Genomic DNA, 19397 nt, shown 5'->3' on the forward strand with positions numbered 1-19397 from the left:
AACACGAGTAAACATGAGACCTGTTGTGCTGACCACATTCCCTCATTACAACAGGCACCTGTTTCTAGCCTGGCACTACTGGGCATGTCTGACCTTTACTGAGAGGAGAGGCGGGTAGAGGTGGAGCAGGTTACACTTCATTTTACTGTTCCTATTGGGCCATTAGGTACTGTACAGTTTTAACTAAGTGCTTTGTGTAACAGTGTGTGCCACTGTGTACTTGTACTGTGCCGTAAGGTTATGTTTAGGTACATATACTGTAAGTACATAAAATTACATGTAGAAACGTATATTGTCCACTAAAAATAAACAGTAGATAGGGACAACACAGATCCCCTTGCAAAGTGCTTTGTATGTGCCATTGTGTACTTTAGGTACATACACTGTATGTATGTAATATGTACCTGAAAGATGTGGGACATGGTGCTGTAGGATGGGTGAGGCAGGGCCAGCAGGGAGAAGTGCCTCAGCAGTCGCTTGCTCAGTTGCTGCCGTCCACCACCAGGGGGGGCACAAGCGGCGAAGAAGGTCACGTCCTGAATGCCCTGCAGTGGCAACAACAGGCACACACATTTATAATGGAGACATGCTCATGCGTGTGTGTGTGTGTATGTGAAGAAGAAGAAGAAAGTTTTGCAAATATGTCACAGACACATAAAGCTGGTGGTGCAAACAGCAGACAGAAGTGTTAACAAATGCTGTACGTGTGCACGTGCGTGACAGAAGAAAGTCATGTGAATACTTTATTAAAAGTACAGCTCTGTTAGCAGGTGAAGAAAAGGGTGGTCTGTTCGATTGTAGCTTCAATCAGTAGCGTACAGATGCGCTTTAGGACACACCGTCTACACTTCACTCAGAAAAATGGATTGACAACGTGAGCAGAGATTCTTTAAGTATAGAGATATGCCAACATAATAGGTTTCTATGGGCACCTAATGTGACCAGGTTCCGGTCTGCCTAAAGGGGCGTGTCATAATGCTCCTAGCATTGAATAGAACAGTCCTCAGGTCTGCCTAGGTCTGCCTAAAGGGGGATTTCCCCCCCCCAATAATAGAACCAGGAAACAATGGGCCAATGGAACCTCTCTCTCTCTACTCTCTCTGACGTGAGTTAGCCAGTCCAAAGTCTTGAAGAGAGTTGCGGCCCTGTAGTGGCCTAACGGCAGGACACTGGGTTACTACGCCGGCGACCCGGGTTTGATTCCGGCCCAGGTCATTTGCCGATCCTTACCCATCTCTCTCTCCCTCCACTCATTTCCTGTCTCTCCACCACTGTACTGTCATAAATAAAGCCTTAAAACATTTTTTTTTAAGAGAGTTACAGTTGCGATAGCCAGGCTATTAAGCGTGGTACCTTCCAGGAGAGTGTCTTGGTGTCATGAACTCCATCGGCCTCTATGAACTGTCTCAGCAGCTCCATGGAGGGCTGAACACCAGACTCATCTGGTACGGGCATATTGATGTCATCAAGGAATATCAAAACCTGCTCACAAAAAACACATTGTTTAAGAAAAGAAAATATTAAAAAAGAAAACACAGGAAGAGACATTAACCACTTCATGCATGCACATACAGAACAGTTGGTGAATTATGGGTGTATGGGTATGTAGAATAAGTTTTTTTTTTTCAGAATGTATGCTGCCCATTTACAAATGCTATCTTTTTCATGACATTGTGATTCATTATGAATGATTCATAATGACTTCGAAAAAAAAGTTTGGAGGCTGTCCCCTATTTTGAGGCTGGACCTCAGAATACAGAATAGTCAGTTCCTATACCTATTATGTAACCTGTCTCTCGCCAGCTGGTATGTTTCGCCTTCATCTTCACGATACCATCTGGGTATTCTCCACAACCAACGTTTTTGCATGTGATTGGAACAATCTGTGCGTCATCTTTACTGATGTGCCATTTCAGCCACTCGACTCGTGACACAGCTAAGAATGACAGGTGGAAGAAGAGCCATCACGGCGATCATCTATAGAAAATCCCACCTGACGATCCTGATAGTCTCATTTATTCAGAACTGATTCTGACTTCCATGAGACTCAGATGATTGTGTGAGGAAACCAGAACGCCCTTGTGTGGAGATTGCCGAAACACAGCCAGATGGCATGAGTCAGGTTAGCTATTATGGAGCGTTAGCACACACAATTTGGTGCAAATTTGTCCAACCTATCAAAAATGATGTATTCACATGAAAAGACATAAGGGCAGACCAAAAACATACGCGTCACGTTACTGGGCTATAATTACCGGTCATAGACATTTCTTGCTGCTAAGCTTACTGTACTTTGACTTAGACCAGTGAAATATAAAGTCACTACATGTGTAATAAGGAAATGTCACATTTGTGAAAATGGGCAGCATGAACTAAATGGATTAAATTACATACTCTACCTTTAAGTTGAGTTTAGGAGATATTTGGAAAACAAAATCTGATAAAAAAGTGCATTAGGTGTTTCTTGTGTTTCCTAATACCTTTCTGTTCTTTGATGCTCCCAGTAGATTCTGGCCCCTCTTGGTCAGTCCATGCAGCACGTGAGCTTTAATGTGCTGGGGCCCGGTGTGTGCCGTGCACTGAAAGGGGCGGGTGAGGATCCCTGATTCCGAGGAGCCCATACCTTCCTCCTGCTCCATACTGTGCAACTTCCCAAACGGGCTGGCAGCTGTGACAAGACAACATCTTGTGACTTGTTGTGCCCCAAAGCAAATTCTGAGTAGCACCGGTAAGACAGTAGCCTCGTGTGCATGTACCCTTTCCACTTACCTGAACTGTTTACATGGGCAGTTTCCTCGTTTAATTTGTTTCATTTGAACGTTCTAAACCTAAATCTAAGGAGATTGTTTGACTGATTACAACGATAGAAGCTATGTATTGTCATGTGCTCAAGAATTCAATAATTCATGAGTAATGGAAAGAGTTTTTTTGCTCAGAAAATCCCAAAAAGTAAAAAGAAAAAAATGGAAGCTAAGTTTAAAAGTTTTAAAAGTATACGCATTTAAAGAGGCAGGTTGAAAAAAAGAGATGACGAGAGAAGGGGCAGTATCTAACCTAATAGTGCCTCACAAATAGTGTGTGTGTGTGTGTGTGTGTGTGTGTGTGTGTGTGTGTGTGTGTGTGTGTGTGTGTGTGTGTGTGTGTGTGTGTGTGTGTGTGTGTGTGTGTGTGTGTGTGAGTTTGTGTCAGAAAGAGAGAGAGAGAGAGAGAGAGAGAGAGAGAGAGAGAGAGAGAGAGAGAGAGAGAGAGAGAGAGAGAGAGAGAGAGAGAGAAATGAAAGTTTCATGAATTCCAAGGAAGGCACTTGGGGTCTACTGTAGGATCATTACCTGATACCATGTCAGTGGAGTCTCCATATGGATAATCATTATCTGTTAAGCCATCAGTGAGCAGAGACACATCCTCCAACAAGCTGCCACAGCACAAGAAAAAAAATGGTATTCATGTTGTATATACGTAATAACACAATATTATATAATAACGGAATAAATTACACTATAATTTCTGCATTTCGTAATAATTTCCGCATTTCATAATACATTTCTTGAACAGATTTTGTAACATAATTTTCTGATCTTGTAATAAATTATTACAGAATGTAATAGTATTGTCATTACTATAGTCATTACTGAGACTCTAAGCTATATGTGCCGACAAGATCCAAGTGCAGAAAAAAACATAAATTTTTATACATTACTACAAAATGCACCATGTTGTTACATTTCAATCATGCAAAAAAAATTGCTGCCGCATTGTTGATGAACTGTACAGTATGTGTTTTGTACTGCACATAATTATTTTATGTTGTCGAGAATTCCGGCAGTACAGTCCACTGCAGGGTAAACTACCTGACGGTCTTGGCCTGATGATGCAAGAAGACTTGACCAAGGATGGTGGATGGGTTTCCAATGTCCCCCTGATCCCTCTGCAGTTTCTTCAGCATGCTCTCAATCAGCATAGACTTACCCACCCCTGAATCCCCTATAAAAAAAAAAACAAGTGAGGAAAGGACAGGTTGAGAACACTGCAAAAACACTGAAACTTTCAATGTAATACAGCAAATACTATCAAGACACAATAAAGAAGTTTATATTCAATTGTTCCATAGATTGAAAATATATCACAGTCAAAACATTCTTCTGACATGGAGAATGTAGTAAAACAGTTTTGTACTTACATTTACATTACATAAAAACAGATCACATATAACGACCAAACGTTAGCTATTGGGTGAAATCAGACACACATTTCAAACTCCAACAGATTTCATTGACAAAAAAACCCAGCAAGGTCTCTAAAGTCTTTTCTCCAGGTAGAAGGGGTGCATCTGGTTATTCCTTTAAAGGGACACTGTGGGAGATTTTTAGTAGTTTATTTCCTGAATTCATGCTGCCCATTCACTAATGTTACCTTTTTCATGAATACTTACCACCACCATCAAATTTTAAGTATTCATTATGACTGGAAAAATTGCACTTTTCATACATGAAAAGGGGGATCTTCTCCATGGTCCGCCATTTTGAATTTCCCAAAATCCATTTTTATTTTCCATTTCCATTTCTAGCCGCAAAAAAGGACTGTACTTGGACCATACTAGAAAATATGTGTTTATTACTTGGTAAACTTTCATGTAAAGACCAAATTTGGCAATAGGGAGCCTAGTTTCAATGAGCAGCATAGTTGCAGTACCTTTTTTGACCATTTCCTGCACAGTGTCCCTTTAATGGCTGCATTGACTGGCAAACTTAATCTGGAGGTGAGTCAATTCAAGATCCAGAGGTCAACCCTCCTTCAGCAGTACTCATTTCTCAATGGATATTTTTTATGTGACGTCAGACTTTCAATTTAAATGCAATTGTAATGCAATTCAATGCATTTGACCCTACTAGAGTATAGTGTCTGTCATCAATGTTGTGTTCTGTGCTGTCTGTCAGTGTCTGAGTGGGTATGTATCTAGTGCAGTGGTTCTTAACCTGGGGTGCGGGAACCCCCTGGGGGTGCGCCAGAGATTTCAGGGGGTGCGTGGAATTTTGTTTGTGTTGAGGTTGTGACCAGAATTCTGCTTCCAAACATTATAATTAGGCCAAATCAAGACAAAATTAAAGCATGTTTTGGTCCCCATGTAAAGTCATTAAAGTATTGATTAATGTCTAAAGCAAGAATCATTATAATTAATCACTTAAATAATTTTTCGTGTGTAAATACATGTAGAAGTTTGGGTTGGGGGTGGGTTTGGGTTGGGTTTGTCTTGGGCACAGGTTAGGGGGTGCTTCAAGAAAAAAAGGTTAAGAACCACTGATCTAGAGTGTGACTGTCATCAATGTTGTGCCTGTATTATACACGTATCATGTCTAGTATGTTAATGTTCAATGGTGTCTATGTATGCCTGATGTAGGATGTGACAAGACTGCTATGGTGGTGAGAACAAATTTCCCCTTGGGGACAATAAAGTCTAACTTCTATTTGAAGTATGACAAGTAGCATGTGGCAAGCAAGTGGCATAGACATACACTTAAAGCCCAATGTTTTCTATGGAAACATTTTCTATGTTTTTCTTTCTGCTTTGCTTCAAAACACATCTGGCTTGACATAATTGTGAAAAAGGCTAATTCGTCAGTTCTCGACCCTCTGTTGGAATGACATGAAGTACTAGGGTGTGGTAAGAGCAGGCTAACGAGCTAGGGTACCCGTGAGCAGGACGGGCTGATCGTGCACCAGCAGCAAGCTGATCAGAAAGGAGTAGCGGATGCTGTCCAGGTTGGAGACGTGCTGCGAGTTCGGGGTGAGGGTGTCGCGCCCGCTGTACACCGCACTGTACGCACTCGCTACGTCCCGCCGGCCAGGAGTTAGCCCTGAGGGAGCACACAGACACAGATACACGAGTCAATAGTCATTTCATTTATTTAAACTCGAAGAATCATTGAGAGCCCAGCCCTCATTTACAATGATGTCGAGTAAAAAAAGTAGTCATATATACAGAAGACATTACACATTACACACATCACAAATACAGTATATTAACCATTTATAGCTCACTCCTACATATATTCAACCTAAGGCAGGTCAATCACTCTCTCTTCTCTCTCTCACAAATAAAAAAAACACACACACACACACACACACACACACACACACACACACACACACACACACACACACACACACACACACACACACACACACACACACACACACACACCAAACACACACACACACACACACACACACACACACACACACACACACACACACACACACACACACACACACACACACACACAACACTTAGCTGCGTACACTTGCTCTGTGGGTTGCTACGGTACAGTACCTCTGCGGATGAGGATCTCTGTCGAGGGGACCAGCTCCTCCCACAACACAAAGGAATCCGTCTGCATATCCACAAAGTAACTGAAGAGGTTTCCACTGGGGAGGGGGATGCCTTTGACGTACAAAAAACATCAGTGTATTGAATAAAAAGCATTAAGATATCAAAACAATAGGTGAAAGTTGTCAAACTAATGAAAGCAACACGTTTCTGTTCAATGTTATATACAGTGAGTGTAATAATAATACATTCCATGTCATATATCTATCCTCTCTTTTCCACCTGATTCGATTGTAATTGCTTCTTCTACGCAACAGTAGAGTCCATCCTCCTCTATGGCAGTGAATGCTGGATCCTGAAACCAACCCTAGAGAAGTCCCTTGATGGGTGCTACACCGGGATGCTGCGTGCAGTGCTTAACATCAGTAAGAGTGCACATGTAACCAACGAAATCCTATACGAGGGAATACCAAGGGTGAGCGAGAAAATAGCTGTAAGGAGAATGAGACTTGCAGGACATTGCCAAAGGCACCCAGAACTGCCAGCCAGCAAACTGGTGCTATGGGAACCATCACGTGGGTGCCGGTTAAGAGGACGTCCCACACTAACATTTGTGGACATACTCAAGGAGGACGGCGGAGCCCAGAGTACCAGCGAACTGAAAAGATGTATGGAGAATCAGGATGACTGGAAGCAACGATGGAAGGCTCGTCTGAGGACAACCTAGAGAGAGACAGTGAAGATGGTGACAGAAAGTGAGTGGGGAGAGAAAGACAGGGAGGGGCCGGCAAAGGCCCCGGCCCGGGAATCGAACCCGGGTCGGCCGCATAGTAGACGAGTGCCCTACCGTTAGGACACAGCAGGGCCGGGAATGCCCAAATTCAAGCTGGAGGCCATGACAACAGCAATGGAGAACATGGAGACAAGTGTTTTGGATTGATTTGGAGCCGGTGAGGGATTTGGAGGCGGTATGTAGGGAAAGATACAGGGAGGTAGAAGGGAAATACATCAAACGTGACCTGTACCTGATGAAAGTGTCAGAAAAGAGTGGAAAGATTTGCAGACAATCGGGGATGAAGACATTACAAAAAACCTGGTCCTCCAGACTTACTACACCAGGCAACAAATGAAGGCATACAAAAGTCTGGAGGCATATAACTTTTATGACAGCGGATGGATCAGCAACCGTGGAGCAAAACATCTACGCCACATTTTTTTGGTTTTTAAGCACGCAGTATGGTTCCAAGCACACTTCAAAACAGCAAATTCAGTACATCATCATTATCATCATCATATCGCGTTTTGCATTTGCTCACCATAATGTTGGCCTCCCTCGAACAACTCTCGCAACAAGGTCTGAAACTCATGGGAGGCCTTCACCAGGGGGTCACTCTTGTCCCTGTAGTTGCCGTGAGCGTCGTCGTACTCGTTCATGTGGTTCAGGACTCCTCCGAAAGCCCAGGTGAAGGCAAACACATACAGCTTCCCCAGCAGCGACGTCAGCTTGTCTGGGTACTTCTGAAGGAACCATTTCACCTCCTCGTTGCAGGCCGTTGTTCTGAGGACACACGTTGAAAACATGGGGGACGGACAAAAGAAGGTTGCAATGGGCCTATGCGTAGATAACTGTTAGTTGCTACGCAGATATTTTCAATTCTTTTCAAATTAATTATACCGTATCTCTATTAATTGGGCAGCACTCTACGAAAATAAAAATAAAAAAAACAGTGCTAATGAATTGAGGGAGGAAGCCTTATTAATAGACATAAGAAAGGACAATATATGAATAGTCATACGGTAACAAAGGTGTTTTTGTGAAATATGGTATAGGCCTGAATATAAGACAGCTCTTAAAAAGGGAGGCTGTCTATTATTCAGACCAAAATGGTAATAATGTGCCTCCCAGGTTGGGGAGGAGGGAGGTGGATCAACCAGATGCGATGAATAATCCTGTTATGGATACATACAAACCTTCTTCTTCTCCTGCCACAGTCTTGTAGACCAGAGCGACCAGATGTATATACATTGTGACAAGTTTTGTCTTCATTCTGACCTATAATCATACAATTGATAGATTAGTGATGGAGGTAGCATAGTCTGAAGATGTGAACATTTTAAGACAATCTGGAAAAAAATTGTGGGAGTAGAGGATCAGCAGAATGGATTTTTATTCCTAGGGGGAAGCATATGAATGAAAAGAAACTATAAGATAACAATATATACTATAATATACTATAATATACACTTAGATGAAGAAATCTATATTGGCAGAAGATGGTACCAGAAGTGTTTTTGCAATTATTTACTACCTGACCCTCCGAACAGGATTGGGTATTGCAATCGGGTATTGCAATGACCCTGTCTGTTTGTCTGTCTGACTATCTGTATGTCTGTATGCCTGTCTGCAGTGATTTGCATTGCCTGTGGGTGGCGCCAAACACACAACATCATGTGCATCTACAAGTAGCTTTGGCCAGTGGGCCAGGTTGCCATCATGCTTTTGTTAGTGGATGTAGCAATAGCACTGCAATAAAAAGCAGCTGGCCCTACTGCGGCGTGATGTTAGGGCACTCGTATGCTACGAGGCCGACTCGGGTTAGATTCCGGCCCGGGTCCTTTGCCGAACCTTCCCCGTCTCTCTCTCCCAAATGATTCCTGTGTGTCTCTCTTTCAAACTGTCCTGTTTCTAATAAAGTCTAAAAGACAGTAGTGGCAGCTATGCCTACAAAGATCTTTTTTAAATTGTAGCCGTACCAAGGCCTCCGTTCTTATGCAGGAGGTTGAAGATGGAGTTGAGGATGCTGCAGAGGGTCATGACCAGCGACAGCTCGGGGACCCTGAAGCTCAGCAGCTTGCGGTGGCTGTGCACGAAGAAGACGCCCTGGTTCACCGTGCCGTACATGAGCTTCTTCAGGTAGGCCACGCCGTGCTCCTTCATGAAGGAAGACAGCTGAGACAGCCAGCGGTCCACGTACAGCTTCCAGGCCTTCCCCACCGGATCCTGCCACAACATCAATGTTTTGTTTTTTGTTTTTGTTGGAATTTGGTAAAGAAAAAAATACACTATTAACCCAATACAGTCTGGGTCATTTGCCAAGCCTTCCCAGTCCCTCTCTCCCCGCTCATTTCCTGTCCCTCTGTAACAGTCCTGTCACAATAAAGGCATGAAAAGCCCAAAACATATCTTTAAAAAAGGAAACCCGTGCGTACCACATAGACCATGGCACAGCGGCTGATGGTGGCCGGCGTGGCGTGGCTGAGGGAGTCCACTTCGAAGAGGAAGCTGAGGCCGTCGGGGAGGTTGATGCGCTCGCCGTTAATCAGGCACAGGGTGCTGCTCTCGTCCAGCGCCGTGTTCAAGCTCTCCACCCACAGGCTGTCCACCGGCCCGTCCATAATCACCCAACGCCACTTCTCAATCACAGGTGCTCCTGGGGGGGCGCCTATGGGATATGCAGTTGGCAGAGGGGGACACACACAGACAGCACAGACATGGCATGACATGAGGTTTCCTTCGATGGAATGACTACTACTACTACTGCAACTACTAAATACAATAATCATGATAATAATAATGATAATAATAATAATAATAATAATAATAATAATAATAGTTGTTTTTGTTACTACTTCAAAGGCAAGAGGAGCAATCATTAAAATTGTTATAAGTAGTAGTATATGTGTCTAATAACAATATATTATTATTACATTGCATTCATATACTTTAATATAAAAATCGTTTTATTGCTGACCAAGCTTGTCTGCCTGTTTTTTTTTTCATAGCAGGAAGTAGCACAATGTTTGGCAGTACCTTGATAGCTGTTGACGGTCGGCGGGCGCTGTACAGCACCGGGACCCGGGTTGTTAGCAGGAACTTCCTGCAAGAGACATGGAGGGGGAATTACCTTGCTGTTTTGAATTGCCCACCGAGCACCTGCAACACACCCACATTGTTTCCATTGAGCAGAGCATGATACAAACAACTGCTGAGCCTAACTTGTGTACAGGGCCCTTTGAACGGGCTAAAAACGCTTTAAAAGAGGGAAGCACTTAATAACAATGACTCCTTGTTAAGCATTTGTTAACCATTGGTTAAATCAAAGTTAAGTGTTCTTTAATCATTAGATAGCCATTATCTCTCTGTTAATTCTAGTTACTTAAAGGGATATGCCACTATTTTGGGGCTTAATACAGTTAAAATCGTTGGCTGGGGTTTATAAAGGTGGTAAAGTGTCTTATTTTTCATGTTAAGCGTTGTCTTGCTTTAAGACAAGTTAAAAGAGGGAATATGTCGCTAAGCTAGTGAAAGTCAATGGATCCGTGTAGCATGCTACAATGCTACACGGATCCATTGACTTTCAATAGCTTAGCGACATGCTCCTTCTTTTAACTTGTCTTAAAGCAAGACAACGGCTTACATGAAAAATAAGACACTTTACCACCTTTATAAACCCTGGCCAACGATTTTAACTGTATTAAGCCCCAAAATAGTGGCATACCCCTTTAATGATTAATGAGCACTGTAAGGACAAACACATAGTACCAATAGGTAAAAGGACGTAGAGAACGAATCCTCCATGGCTCGCATTGCATTTGTATGTTCTACGGATTTATGAAATCAACAACTTCATAATTAATGATTCTATATATCACATATTACGGGCAGTCTCATAAAATGGTAAGAGTTGAAGGCAAATACAGTAAGTGGTTCTCGTCTGGTGTGACAACCACAGACCAACACGGTTCACTGTAATCACATTTATTGTAATCCTATTACTTGTTAATAACATAAATACATTCAATGTGAATTAGCAGATTATAACAACTTGTACAATACACGTGTAAAAAGATGCGTTATGTGTCTGTGCGTGTGTGGATGTGTGAGAGAGCAAAACCGCCAAAACTGGTTTAAAAAAATATCCAATTTAGAGGGCCACTAAAATGCACCTGTCACAATGGAGTTTTTTATTTGTATCCACGTGTTAAAAGTAAACCCTTCATAAATATCCACATACGTGTAAACAGGGCATAAGAGGTGACAGGCGGGAGGCAATGAGTGAACGGGAGGAACTAGGATGACTCAACACCATGAGTGCATTCCAATATGCGGACTTCCGCCTTCCCTTGCCTGCTTGTGACCTAATGATGATGTCACTGACAACAGAAAATTAATTCAATATCTTGCAAAAGCACAATTCTAATGTCATTTTCTCATTTGCAATTGGGATGGTGAATGAAAAACAGTCCCCCAAAAGTTATTGTGGCTAGTCTGACAGCTGGGAAAATGTTTTTGTAGTATTGTTTTCTCAACGGAGGCGGGGCCAGGAGGCAGGGCGAGGCTTCAAGCACAAGTGGAGGACAGGAGTGTGGATATTGGAATGACTTGAACTCACAGCAGTGGCTGGCGTTGGCTTCTTCTCCCCCTGCGAGAGCTCCTTGGCGTAGTTCCTTATGGCACTGGCCAGCAGGCCGTCGGACCACTCCAGAGTATTGGGGTTCATCTGGCCAAAGAGCTCGCCCAACTCCACACACTTTGGGTTGATTGTGAAGCAGTCCATGTACAACTCGTTGCCCCACTGGAATAACAAGGGGAAACCTTCATCACACAGGCAGTGATCAAATAACAAATATAGAGAACATCCCCTCCCTCCTTAAGAACCTTTAATGCTTTAAAACAACTATCAGTTGAATGTCCATTATTGCAATCAGACAGGCAGGTAGACAAACAGAGAGAGACAGACCTGGTCCCCTTTAAGTGAACCAAACTCAGTCCTCTTTAAGTGGACCAAAAAGTGAACCGACAGCAAAAGGGCTCAGTTCTGTTTTTGTTCATATGGTGAGTGTATTACAAAAAGACCTGGCTGATCTTTCTGGTCCTGGGAGGCTTTTATGGTGTCACTCTTCTTTTTTTATCACACCCAGTCCTCTAGAGCCCTCCTTAAGTGATTACAGCTGGTCACAAGTGTAACTTGTCAGAACTCATTAGCGAACCGAACTGAGACCACACCAACCAAGGTCTCAGTACGGTTCACTTCTGAGGGGCTTGGGTACGCTTTGGAGCGTTCACATATGCGGTGAAAATGATGAGTCACTACTCTGAGTTCGCTTAGGCGGCTGAAAGGGACCAGGTGGGAAAACGCTGAGAGAAACAGAGAGAGAGAGAGAGGGCGAGAGAAAATCAGTCTGACCAGAAAGCTGGATCTGTGCATGAAGGCGGGCATGATCTCGAGGGCATGCTGCAGTATGAGGCGTATAGTGGTCTTCCCCCCGCCAGTGGGTCCCACCAGCATCACTCCTGTATGGGCCTGTGAAGACCCCCAGAACACACTTACAAATAACCCCTCACAACAGAGAACACTCATATCACACGCAAATTAATTTGTCTGCAAAAATGAATAATGATAAAGAGATTAACAAAAAAGATTAGCAAAGGGACAAATCTCAAACTTCTCAATAAAGAAATATTTCTACACAACATGAATGGTTTGATGTTTACTGTGTAGTTAAATATTTTTCAGACATGGGTTATGTATCGACTTGTATTATATGGTATTCAACTTATGCTCACCAAAATCTGACTATAGAGCTGGGTGACTTTCTCAGCTTGGATTGGGCACCGTTGCAGTCCCAGAGCGTCTATAGCTTTGGTGATGGCGTTCTGAAATGAAAAAACAAAATAAGGTTTTTAATTAATCTAACAGTCACTTCAAACTGAGTTTAAACTTAGTTTGGGGTGACTGTTTCAGAATAACATTCTTCCAACAGCAGCCTTGCATCTGTCTCTTGAAAATACAGTAAGACTTCAATATGTACATATTAATGCAGTGGTTCCCAAACTTTTTCTGCTAGGATCCTTTTTTGGACCTGAGAGTATTTTTGTGACCTCCCTTCCCAGTCATTCAGCTACTTTTCTACAACAATCACCTCCAGTTGAGGGTGGACTGCTTTGGGTGCCACCACTTCTGGGAACAGGTCGTGCATAATGCCCTGGAAGAGCGGTACATCTTCTGGGATGAGCTTGGGAAGGTTGAACTCTTGCAGGGCACAAATGAGAATGCAGTACTCCTCCTCTGAGCTGAGTGACACCCTTGAGTAGAGTAGAGTAGAGTAGAGTAGAGTAGAGTACAGCTTTATCGATCTCGATCACACCACACAAAATACACACTTCAAGACAGCTTAAGCATATTGCGAATAATTTCAATAGACAATAGACAGATCAAACATACTGTGCATAACTTCATACATGCAGTAAAAACATTAACCTTGCTGGGGGTAAAAATAAAAAGTCAATTTATCTTCGTAGGAATAAAGTACCGTAAGCAGTTTATCGGTGAGTTAGTTAAAACAAAAACAAACTCACAACATCACAGCTCGTCTCTTGTGCCCAGCGAGGAGGAGAACTGGCTTGATTGACCTCATGCTGAAGTCGTAGTGATCCTGTTCCACAAAAAAGGGGAGAGGGCAGGTTATAAAAAAAAAAAAATTCACTTGCAAACCTCACACTATTGCCTCTTTTCCACGGCTGGTTTTCTGGTAGGCCTACAGCTCGACAAAGTGCGACTTAGCCACCACTTTTTGCTTTTCGATTGGTCACGACACAGCTCAATTGAAGAGCAAAAAGTGGCAGCCGAGTCACGCTGTGTCGAGCTGTAGGCCTACCAGAAAACCAGCTGTGGAAAAGAGACATACAGTAGGTACAAGAATAAAAAGTATATAACCTGTTGGGACAGCTGTTTACTTGCAACCTGGTAGAGATGGACAATCTTTCTGGAGAGAGTTTTGGCGGACTTGAATCCCGTGGAAAAAAGAATGATTTCAGCAATAAGGTGGAAGTCCGGGACCATCATGGCGACCGGCCGAACCAGGATCTTCAAATTATCCGGCAGTTCGACTCGACCCCGGGAACTGACAAGAGGAGTCATTTTTTATTGTTCACATTTCCACTTCATCATAAAACACAAATAGACGACTCAAATGTATTTTTCTTCACGACACGCTAAGTTGGAAAACCTTCATTTATCAATTGAAAAAATATGGATTGCATAACGCCCCATATTCTGCTGGATAACGTGGAAAGGCTACATACTACCCTGTGAGTCATGGAATATACTATATTTTTGATACTCAGGCATACCTCGGATTCATTGTGATGAAATAACCACAAGAAGCATTCAGACGAATGTCTCTGCCTTCAAACGTAAACCTGTGTAGACAAAATGCTTACCGTCACTCATTTATGACACAATCATGCTAAAAGCTGCAAAGGATTAAAAAAAAAACTGTGTATGAGTGGACATGAATTGCCTGATGAAGGTCTAGGACCGAAACGTTGTTCATTAAAGAAAAACAGCTAAATGGTCAGTGTGCGGGGGTGTTTTTTCAAGTTGTCTGCTGGAAATGAATCAAACATACCTGGTACTGTGACTGTTTTTGGCTGCCCTAATTGACTGCAGTTGAGCAGCGATGACTGACAGGACCTTCACGCTGATGCTGTTAAACTCATCGAAGCAGCACCATGCACCAGACTGAACCATGCCAGAGTACAGCTTACCCATCATCTACCAAAAGCAGTGCAACAGAATCAGACTGAATCGGCCACTTAACCCATTTTAGCCTAAGCCCTTTTTGGGAGAGGGTGCCCTCTGCTTATTAAAACCTAAATATCTCAGTCTACAAAGTCCACATAAAACATGAAATAAGTTGCTTTTAAAAGCTAAGACCTTCAATTTGCTTTGGAATGTGTTCATTCAACTCTAACATACCCACTCATTTAATTTAAAAAACCCAAATCTCAAGAGCTTCAATATGTCGCTCCAGGCTAAGATAGGTTAAAGTAACACAATCAGTGAACTACAGGACGTCTGGCCTCACCTTGTAATCCAAGCTAGCGCTGCAATTCATCACTAGACAGAACTTCCCCAGGGCCTGTGTGTTAAAGAGAGCTTTTTCAGGGTTTTTGTTGTAATTATCAGTGTACAGTATATGCATCATATAGTATACAGTATGACACATTTTAAATACACAGTACAAGGCCTATCTCTACAATGCATTGCACTTGTCAACAGATATTACACAAATGTCATTGCTATTGCAATTGCCAAACAGTGAAAGAGGACAAGGACAAGAACTTCAAGAGGATCTCCATTCAAGCTACCTTGGCCAGGTCTTTCACAGACTCGGTTTTGCCCGTGGCCGTGGGTCCGACCAGGGCTCCGCCCAGGTGCAAGCTCAGGGCCCCGGTGAGGGTGAGCCAGCAGCGGTCGGTGAGAGGGGTGATGACCAGGCGCGGGGAGCAGCCCTGGTACTCATAGCCGTAGGCAAACGAGGACTTGGCCTGCACCACGTAGCAGAGAGACGTGCTGTCGTGCCAGTTGTACAGTAGCTGCCTAAGAAGCACAAAGTACAAAGCATGGAATTGTACGGACAGCCATACAATACAATGTGTTTTAAGTTCAGAGTTGCCAGAGCACGTACCAATGACTATCAAATGCTCCTCTATGCTACTGGTCAAAGCTACTGTACAGCAAAAGCAATCAGTCCAGTTTTTCACTTGGCTACCAGTGAGGCTAATGACGGGGACAGTGTGTCTTTGCCTTAAAAGCCAGCCTTTGACATTGTTAATACACAATTTTGACTGGCCTCATTCATTGGTGGAAATATTGAAAGTGAAAAGACTAGCAGCCATTGCCAGGCTGAGTTGATTGGAAAATGTTGTGCAGCGTGACAGGAAGTATTGGAAAGTCATGGTGACAGAAAGGATAAGCAAGCCAGCAATGGCAGCTACTTGGGGCGCCATTGGGGGCTGCCCCGTTGCACAGGTGAGGCATAAATGCAATTTTGTTGTGTGCAGTGAACACTTGTGTGCTGTGGAGTACTGTGTCACAATGACAATGGGAGTTGGAGTTTCCCAGTTGGGCTTTCACTTCACTTCACTTTTTACTACAGAGTACCGACCTCCGCCACTCAAAGTTGTCTGCGCTGATGACGTTGTGCTGGATGAGGTGGGAGAGGATGTCTCGGCAGTGCACCAGGATGGTAAAGAGGGTCTCCACGGTGGCCTGCTTGTGGCTGGCCAGCTGTTTGAAGGCCAGCGCGGTCAGAGCCTCCACACTGCCGATCATCTGCTGCTGCACCGCCCTCAAGCCCTCACGCTGACCACTGCCGCCGCTCAGACACCTCTCGCAGTCCGAGCTGAACATGATCTGGGTCTATCGTAAGGTAAAGTAAAGAAACATGCACATCCGTCTCAAACAATTTCTTTGGGGTCCAGGACCAGGAAAGTCACATGAAAATTGGAAATAAAGTCCAGGCTCCCGTTTCTTTTCCTTTAATATGACATTACGGGCAGCATGCCCTTCATCAGACATCATGAAACGTCATATTAAAGGAAAAGAAACGGGAGCCTGGTGTGCAGACTTTATTTTCAATTTTCATCTGTCGTAAGGTAACACACAAAGAGAAGAAAGACTGAGCAAGAGCAAGAGCAAGAGAGATTCAGTGTATGTGCTTGTAAAAAACATAACTTTTTCTCATTTTCGTATGCAACAACATATGCTGAACTTCACTAATTGACATACCACGGTGAGAACAACTTGACCGGGATGAGCTATTGCCCAGTTTGTGAAATCGTCAGGGTTCCAGTCAGCCACAGCCAACCTCATGTGTCTGAGAACAATTGGAAAGAAAGCCAAAGGTCACTCCTATTCAACCTCATTATGAGCAGTAACCCTCATATTACCTTACCTTGCTTGCACCCTACCGTTTAACTGCATTATACATGGCCGTCTCCACGTTTCCCATCCACTGCTCAACAGGTCCACGTATCTGAACAATTCTAGAAAATCACGAAAGATACAAAAAAAACCCCACACGGTTTAGGTCAATGAAGTCAGATCAAAAATGTTTTTAGTATACACTAAATAACAAATACTTAAAAGTTACAACACAAAACAAAACTTTCTGTTCAAAACTGATGTGCAAACAAACAAGCATTTTACCTGTCACAAATAGATTGACGTTGATTGGTGTGATATTCATAATTTGTGTGTGATAGCTATTTGTTTATTATAGCTACTAGTCGCTGTAACCTATGTCTTTGTGGGTATAAGCTATCTGCTACCAAGACTACTGTGCTTACGTTGGCATGGTGATAGTCTCCCCTTCCAAAGAATGCAACTGAACCAGCAGTGGATGAAGCAACGTCTGTTCCTGCATCTCCAAGCGATAGATGTTGGAGAAGCATTTCACCAAAAATGGCTGCATAAAATAATAATAATAATTTAAAAAAACATACCACCATTGATTTTTTCACTTGTTCATTAAAATTGGAGTAATCCCCTCTAGATTGATAAAATACAGTATACTTTACTCTCTCTACATTATTCATTAAATGGAAACATTAATATAGCAGTGGTTCTTAACTGGAATAGTCTTGGGACACACAATGTCCATGGTCATTAAGTGCATGATCCTCCTGGTCATGCCGTCAGAATCTTCAAATTATAATCAAAATAATATATGCATGTATTTAACAATATGCATCAGTATTTTAATTGTATGCTGACATAAAACATGGTTAACATTAGTGGTGTCAACAATGATCGATTCAGCGATCCGAATCGATCCGGGGCATCGACGATCCAGATCCAGATCCAGATCCGGCAAGTTCCAGAATCAATCCGGCAATTTTTTTAAGTTTCAATTACTTCCATGGATATTTCGGGAGCAAATGAATGTTAAATGAAATAAAAACACTTCAAAACATTGCAAGACTGATACAGACTGATACAGAAAACAGCCAATAAATTGTTGCTCTGTATCTGACTACTTGTATTTCCTCATCATGGCTGAACATTTGCTTTGCGTTCAGTAGAAATGTAATGCATTGCAATGCATTGTAGAATTGAATCGAATCGGATTGGATCTAATAGAATCGAATCGAATCGGATCTACTACCTCCCGAATCGTGATCGAATCGGATCGTGAGGGCAGTGCCGATCCACACCACTAGTTAACATGTTTCACTGTCTTCTTGTTTCAATTGTTGTTTCTGACAATAAAAGGATGAATTAATACATTTTTACACCACAGCTCAGTGATCCATCCAGGTATCCTCCGCGACCCACTTTTGGGTCCTGACCCACCAGTTAAGAAACACTGATATATAGCATACATTTCATAGTGTTATGTGACCCAAGAGCACCTGGATGACACTGGGATTCCTACTCTGTGTCAAGACACTGATTAGTTCCTCATTGCTGAGAAAGTAGAATCTTGGGAAAATGTTTCGCTTGGACTCAAGATAATCCTGCAAAACAAAAGGTAGAGAAAACACCCCCTTGTAAATACTGTGCTCTATTGTTAAGCATTGATTGATGATTAATTATGTATTTGAAGGTAAGATAGGCCTGCACAGTTCATCAAAAATCAAATAATGGACCTTCCTTTAAACACAGCTAAACAGGTGATTGGTCTTTCATGTGACAAAATGAGTACCACTAGAATGGCCAGGCGCACTATCTAGAACAGTCCAAATGAGATGGTGAAGTGTTGAAGGCAATGATACACCAGTTCCATTAGCAGGAGAGTGAAGGAAAAGGTGATTTGATTTATTATAGCTTCTCAACCAGAAGCATAAGGGCCTCCGCACATCGACTCCGCCAAAGTGCAGAGCACTGCTCCACCGGTTTTCAATACACCCTGCACACCCTCCGCGGACGTCGGCTGGCGATTAGGGACGAGTTGTATTTTGTCTGAGCCATCCATTGACTACCCATGCTCCGCTGTGGTGAAATTGTGTCGGAAGCGGAAGTGCTCCGCAGTGCTGTCGGAACCGATGTGCGGAGGGCCTAAGGAGGCATTTCATGAACGCGAGTTAGACACGTCTTTTGCATCTCCCTTGGAGAAATGGGTTGACAATGTGAATAAGTCAGACCAAATTCTCAAAGAGAGTTATAGACAACAGAGGACATATAGAGAACATACATTTAAAAAGAGGTACAGTAGTTAGAAATGCACAACAAATACCTCTTTTTAATGTTCTCTACATGTCTTGCACTTTAAATGTCTGTAT

General features: G+C 42.9%; 1 protein-coding gene across 1 annotated transcript in view; it reads right to left on the reverse strand.

Moving 5' to 3' along the window:
- LOC134469858 (dynein axonemal heavy chain 6-like) overlaps window positions 1-19397 on the reverse strand; it is a 49343-nt gene that overhangs the window by 15741 nt on the left and 14205 nt on the right. Inside the window, exons 18-44 of the mRNA XM_063223887.1 lie at window positions 18528-18632; window positions 17463-17581; window positions 17085-17159; window positions 16903-16990; window positions 16280-16533; window positions 15480-15711; window positions 15197-15250; window positions 14738-14883; window positions 14455-14528; window positions 14044-14225; window positions 13686-13762; window positions 13250-13412; window positions 12894-12983; window positions 12514-12630; window positions 11719-11901; window positions 10137-10203; window positions 9536-9768; window positions 9080-9326; window positions 8297-8378; window positions 7642-7883; window positions 6329-6439; window positions 5688-5852; window positions 3849-3981; window positions 3330-3412; window positions 2481-2668; window positions 1354-1482; window positions 405-545 (exon numbers count right to left, since the gene is read on the reverse strand). Of these exons, the coding sequence (XP_063079957.1) occupies window positions 405-545; window positions 1354-1482; window positions 2481-2668; window positions 3330-3412; window positions 3849-3981; window positions 5688-5852; window positions 6329-6439; window positions 7642-7883; window positions 8297-8378; window positions 9080-9326; window positions 9536-9768; window positions 10137-10203; window positions 11719-11901; window positions 12514-12630; window positions 12894-12983; window positions 13250-13412; window positions 13686-13762; window positions 14044-14225; window positions 14455-14528; window positions 14738-14883; window positions 15197-15250; window positions 15480-15711; window positions 16280-16533; window positions 16903-16990; window positions 17085-17159; window positions 17463-17581; window positions 18528-18632 (3780 nt within the window). The remainder of the gene's footprint in view (window positions 1-404; window positions 546-1353; window positions 1483-2480; window positions 2669-3329; window positions 3413-3848; window positions 3982-5687; window positions 5853-6328; window positions 6440-7641; window positions 7884-8296; window positions 8379-9079; window positions 9327-9535; window positions 9769-10136; window positions 10204-11718; window positions 11902-12513; window positions 12631-12893; window positions 12984-13249; window positions 13413-13685; window positions 13763-14043; window positions 14226-14454; window positions 14529-14737; window positions 14884-15196; window positions 15251-15479; window positions 15712-16279; window positions 16534-16902; window positions 16991-17084; window positions 17160-17462; window positions 17582-18527; window positions 18633-19397) is intronic.

Source organism: Engraulis encrasicolus, chromosome 19, assembly GCF_034702125.1.
Source record: "Engraulis encrasicolus isolate BLACKSEA-1 chromosome 19, IST_EnEncr_1.0, whole genome shotgun sequence".
Lineage (NCBI taxonomy): Eukaryota > Metazoa > Chordata > Actinopteri > Clupeiformes > Engraulidae > Engraulis > Engraulis encrasicolus.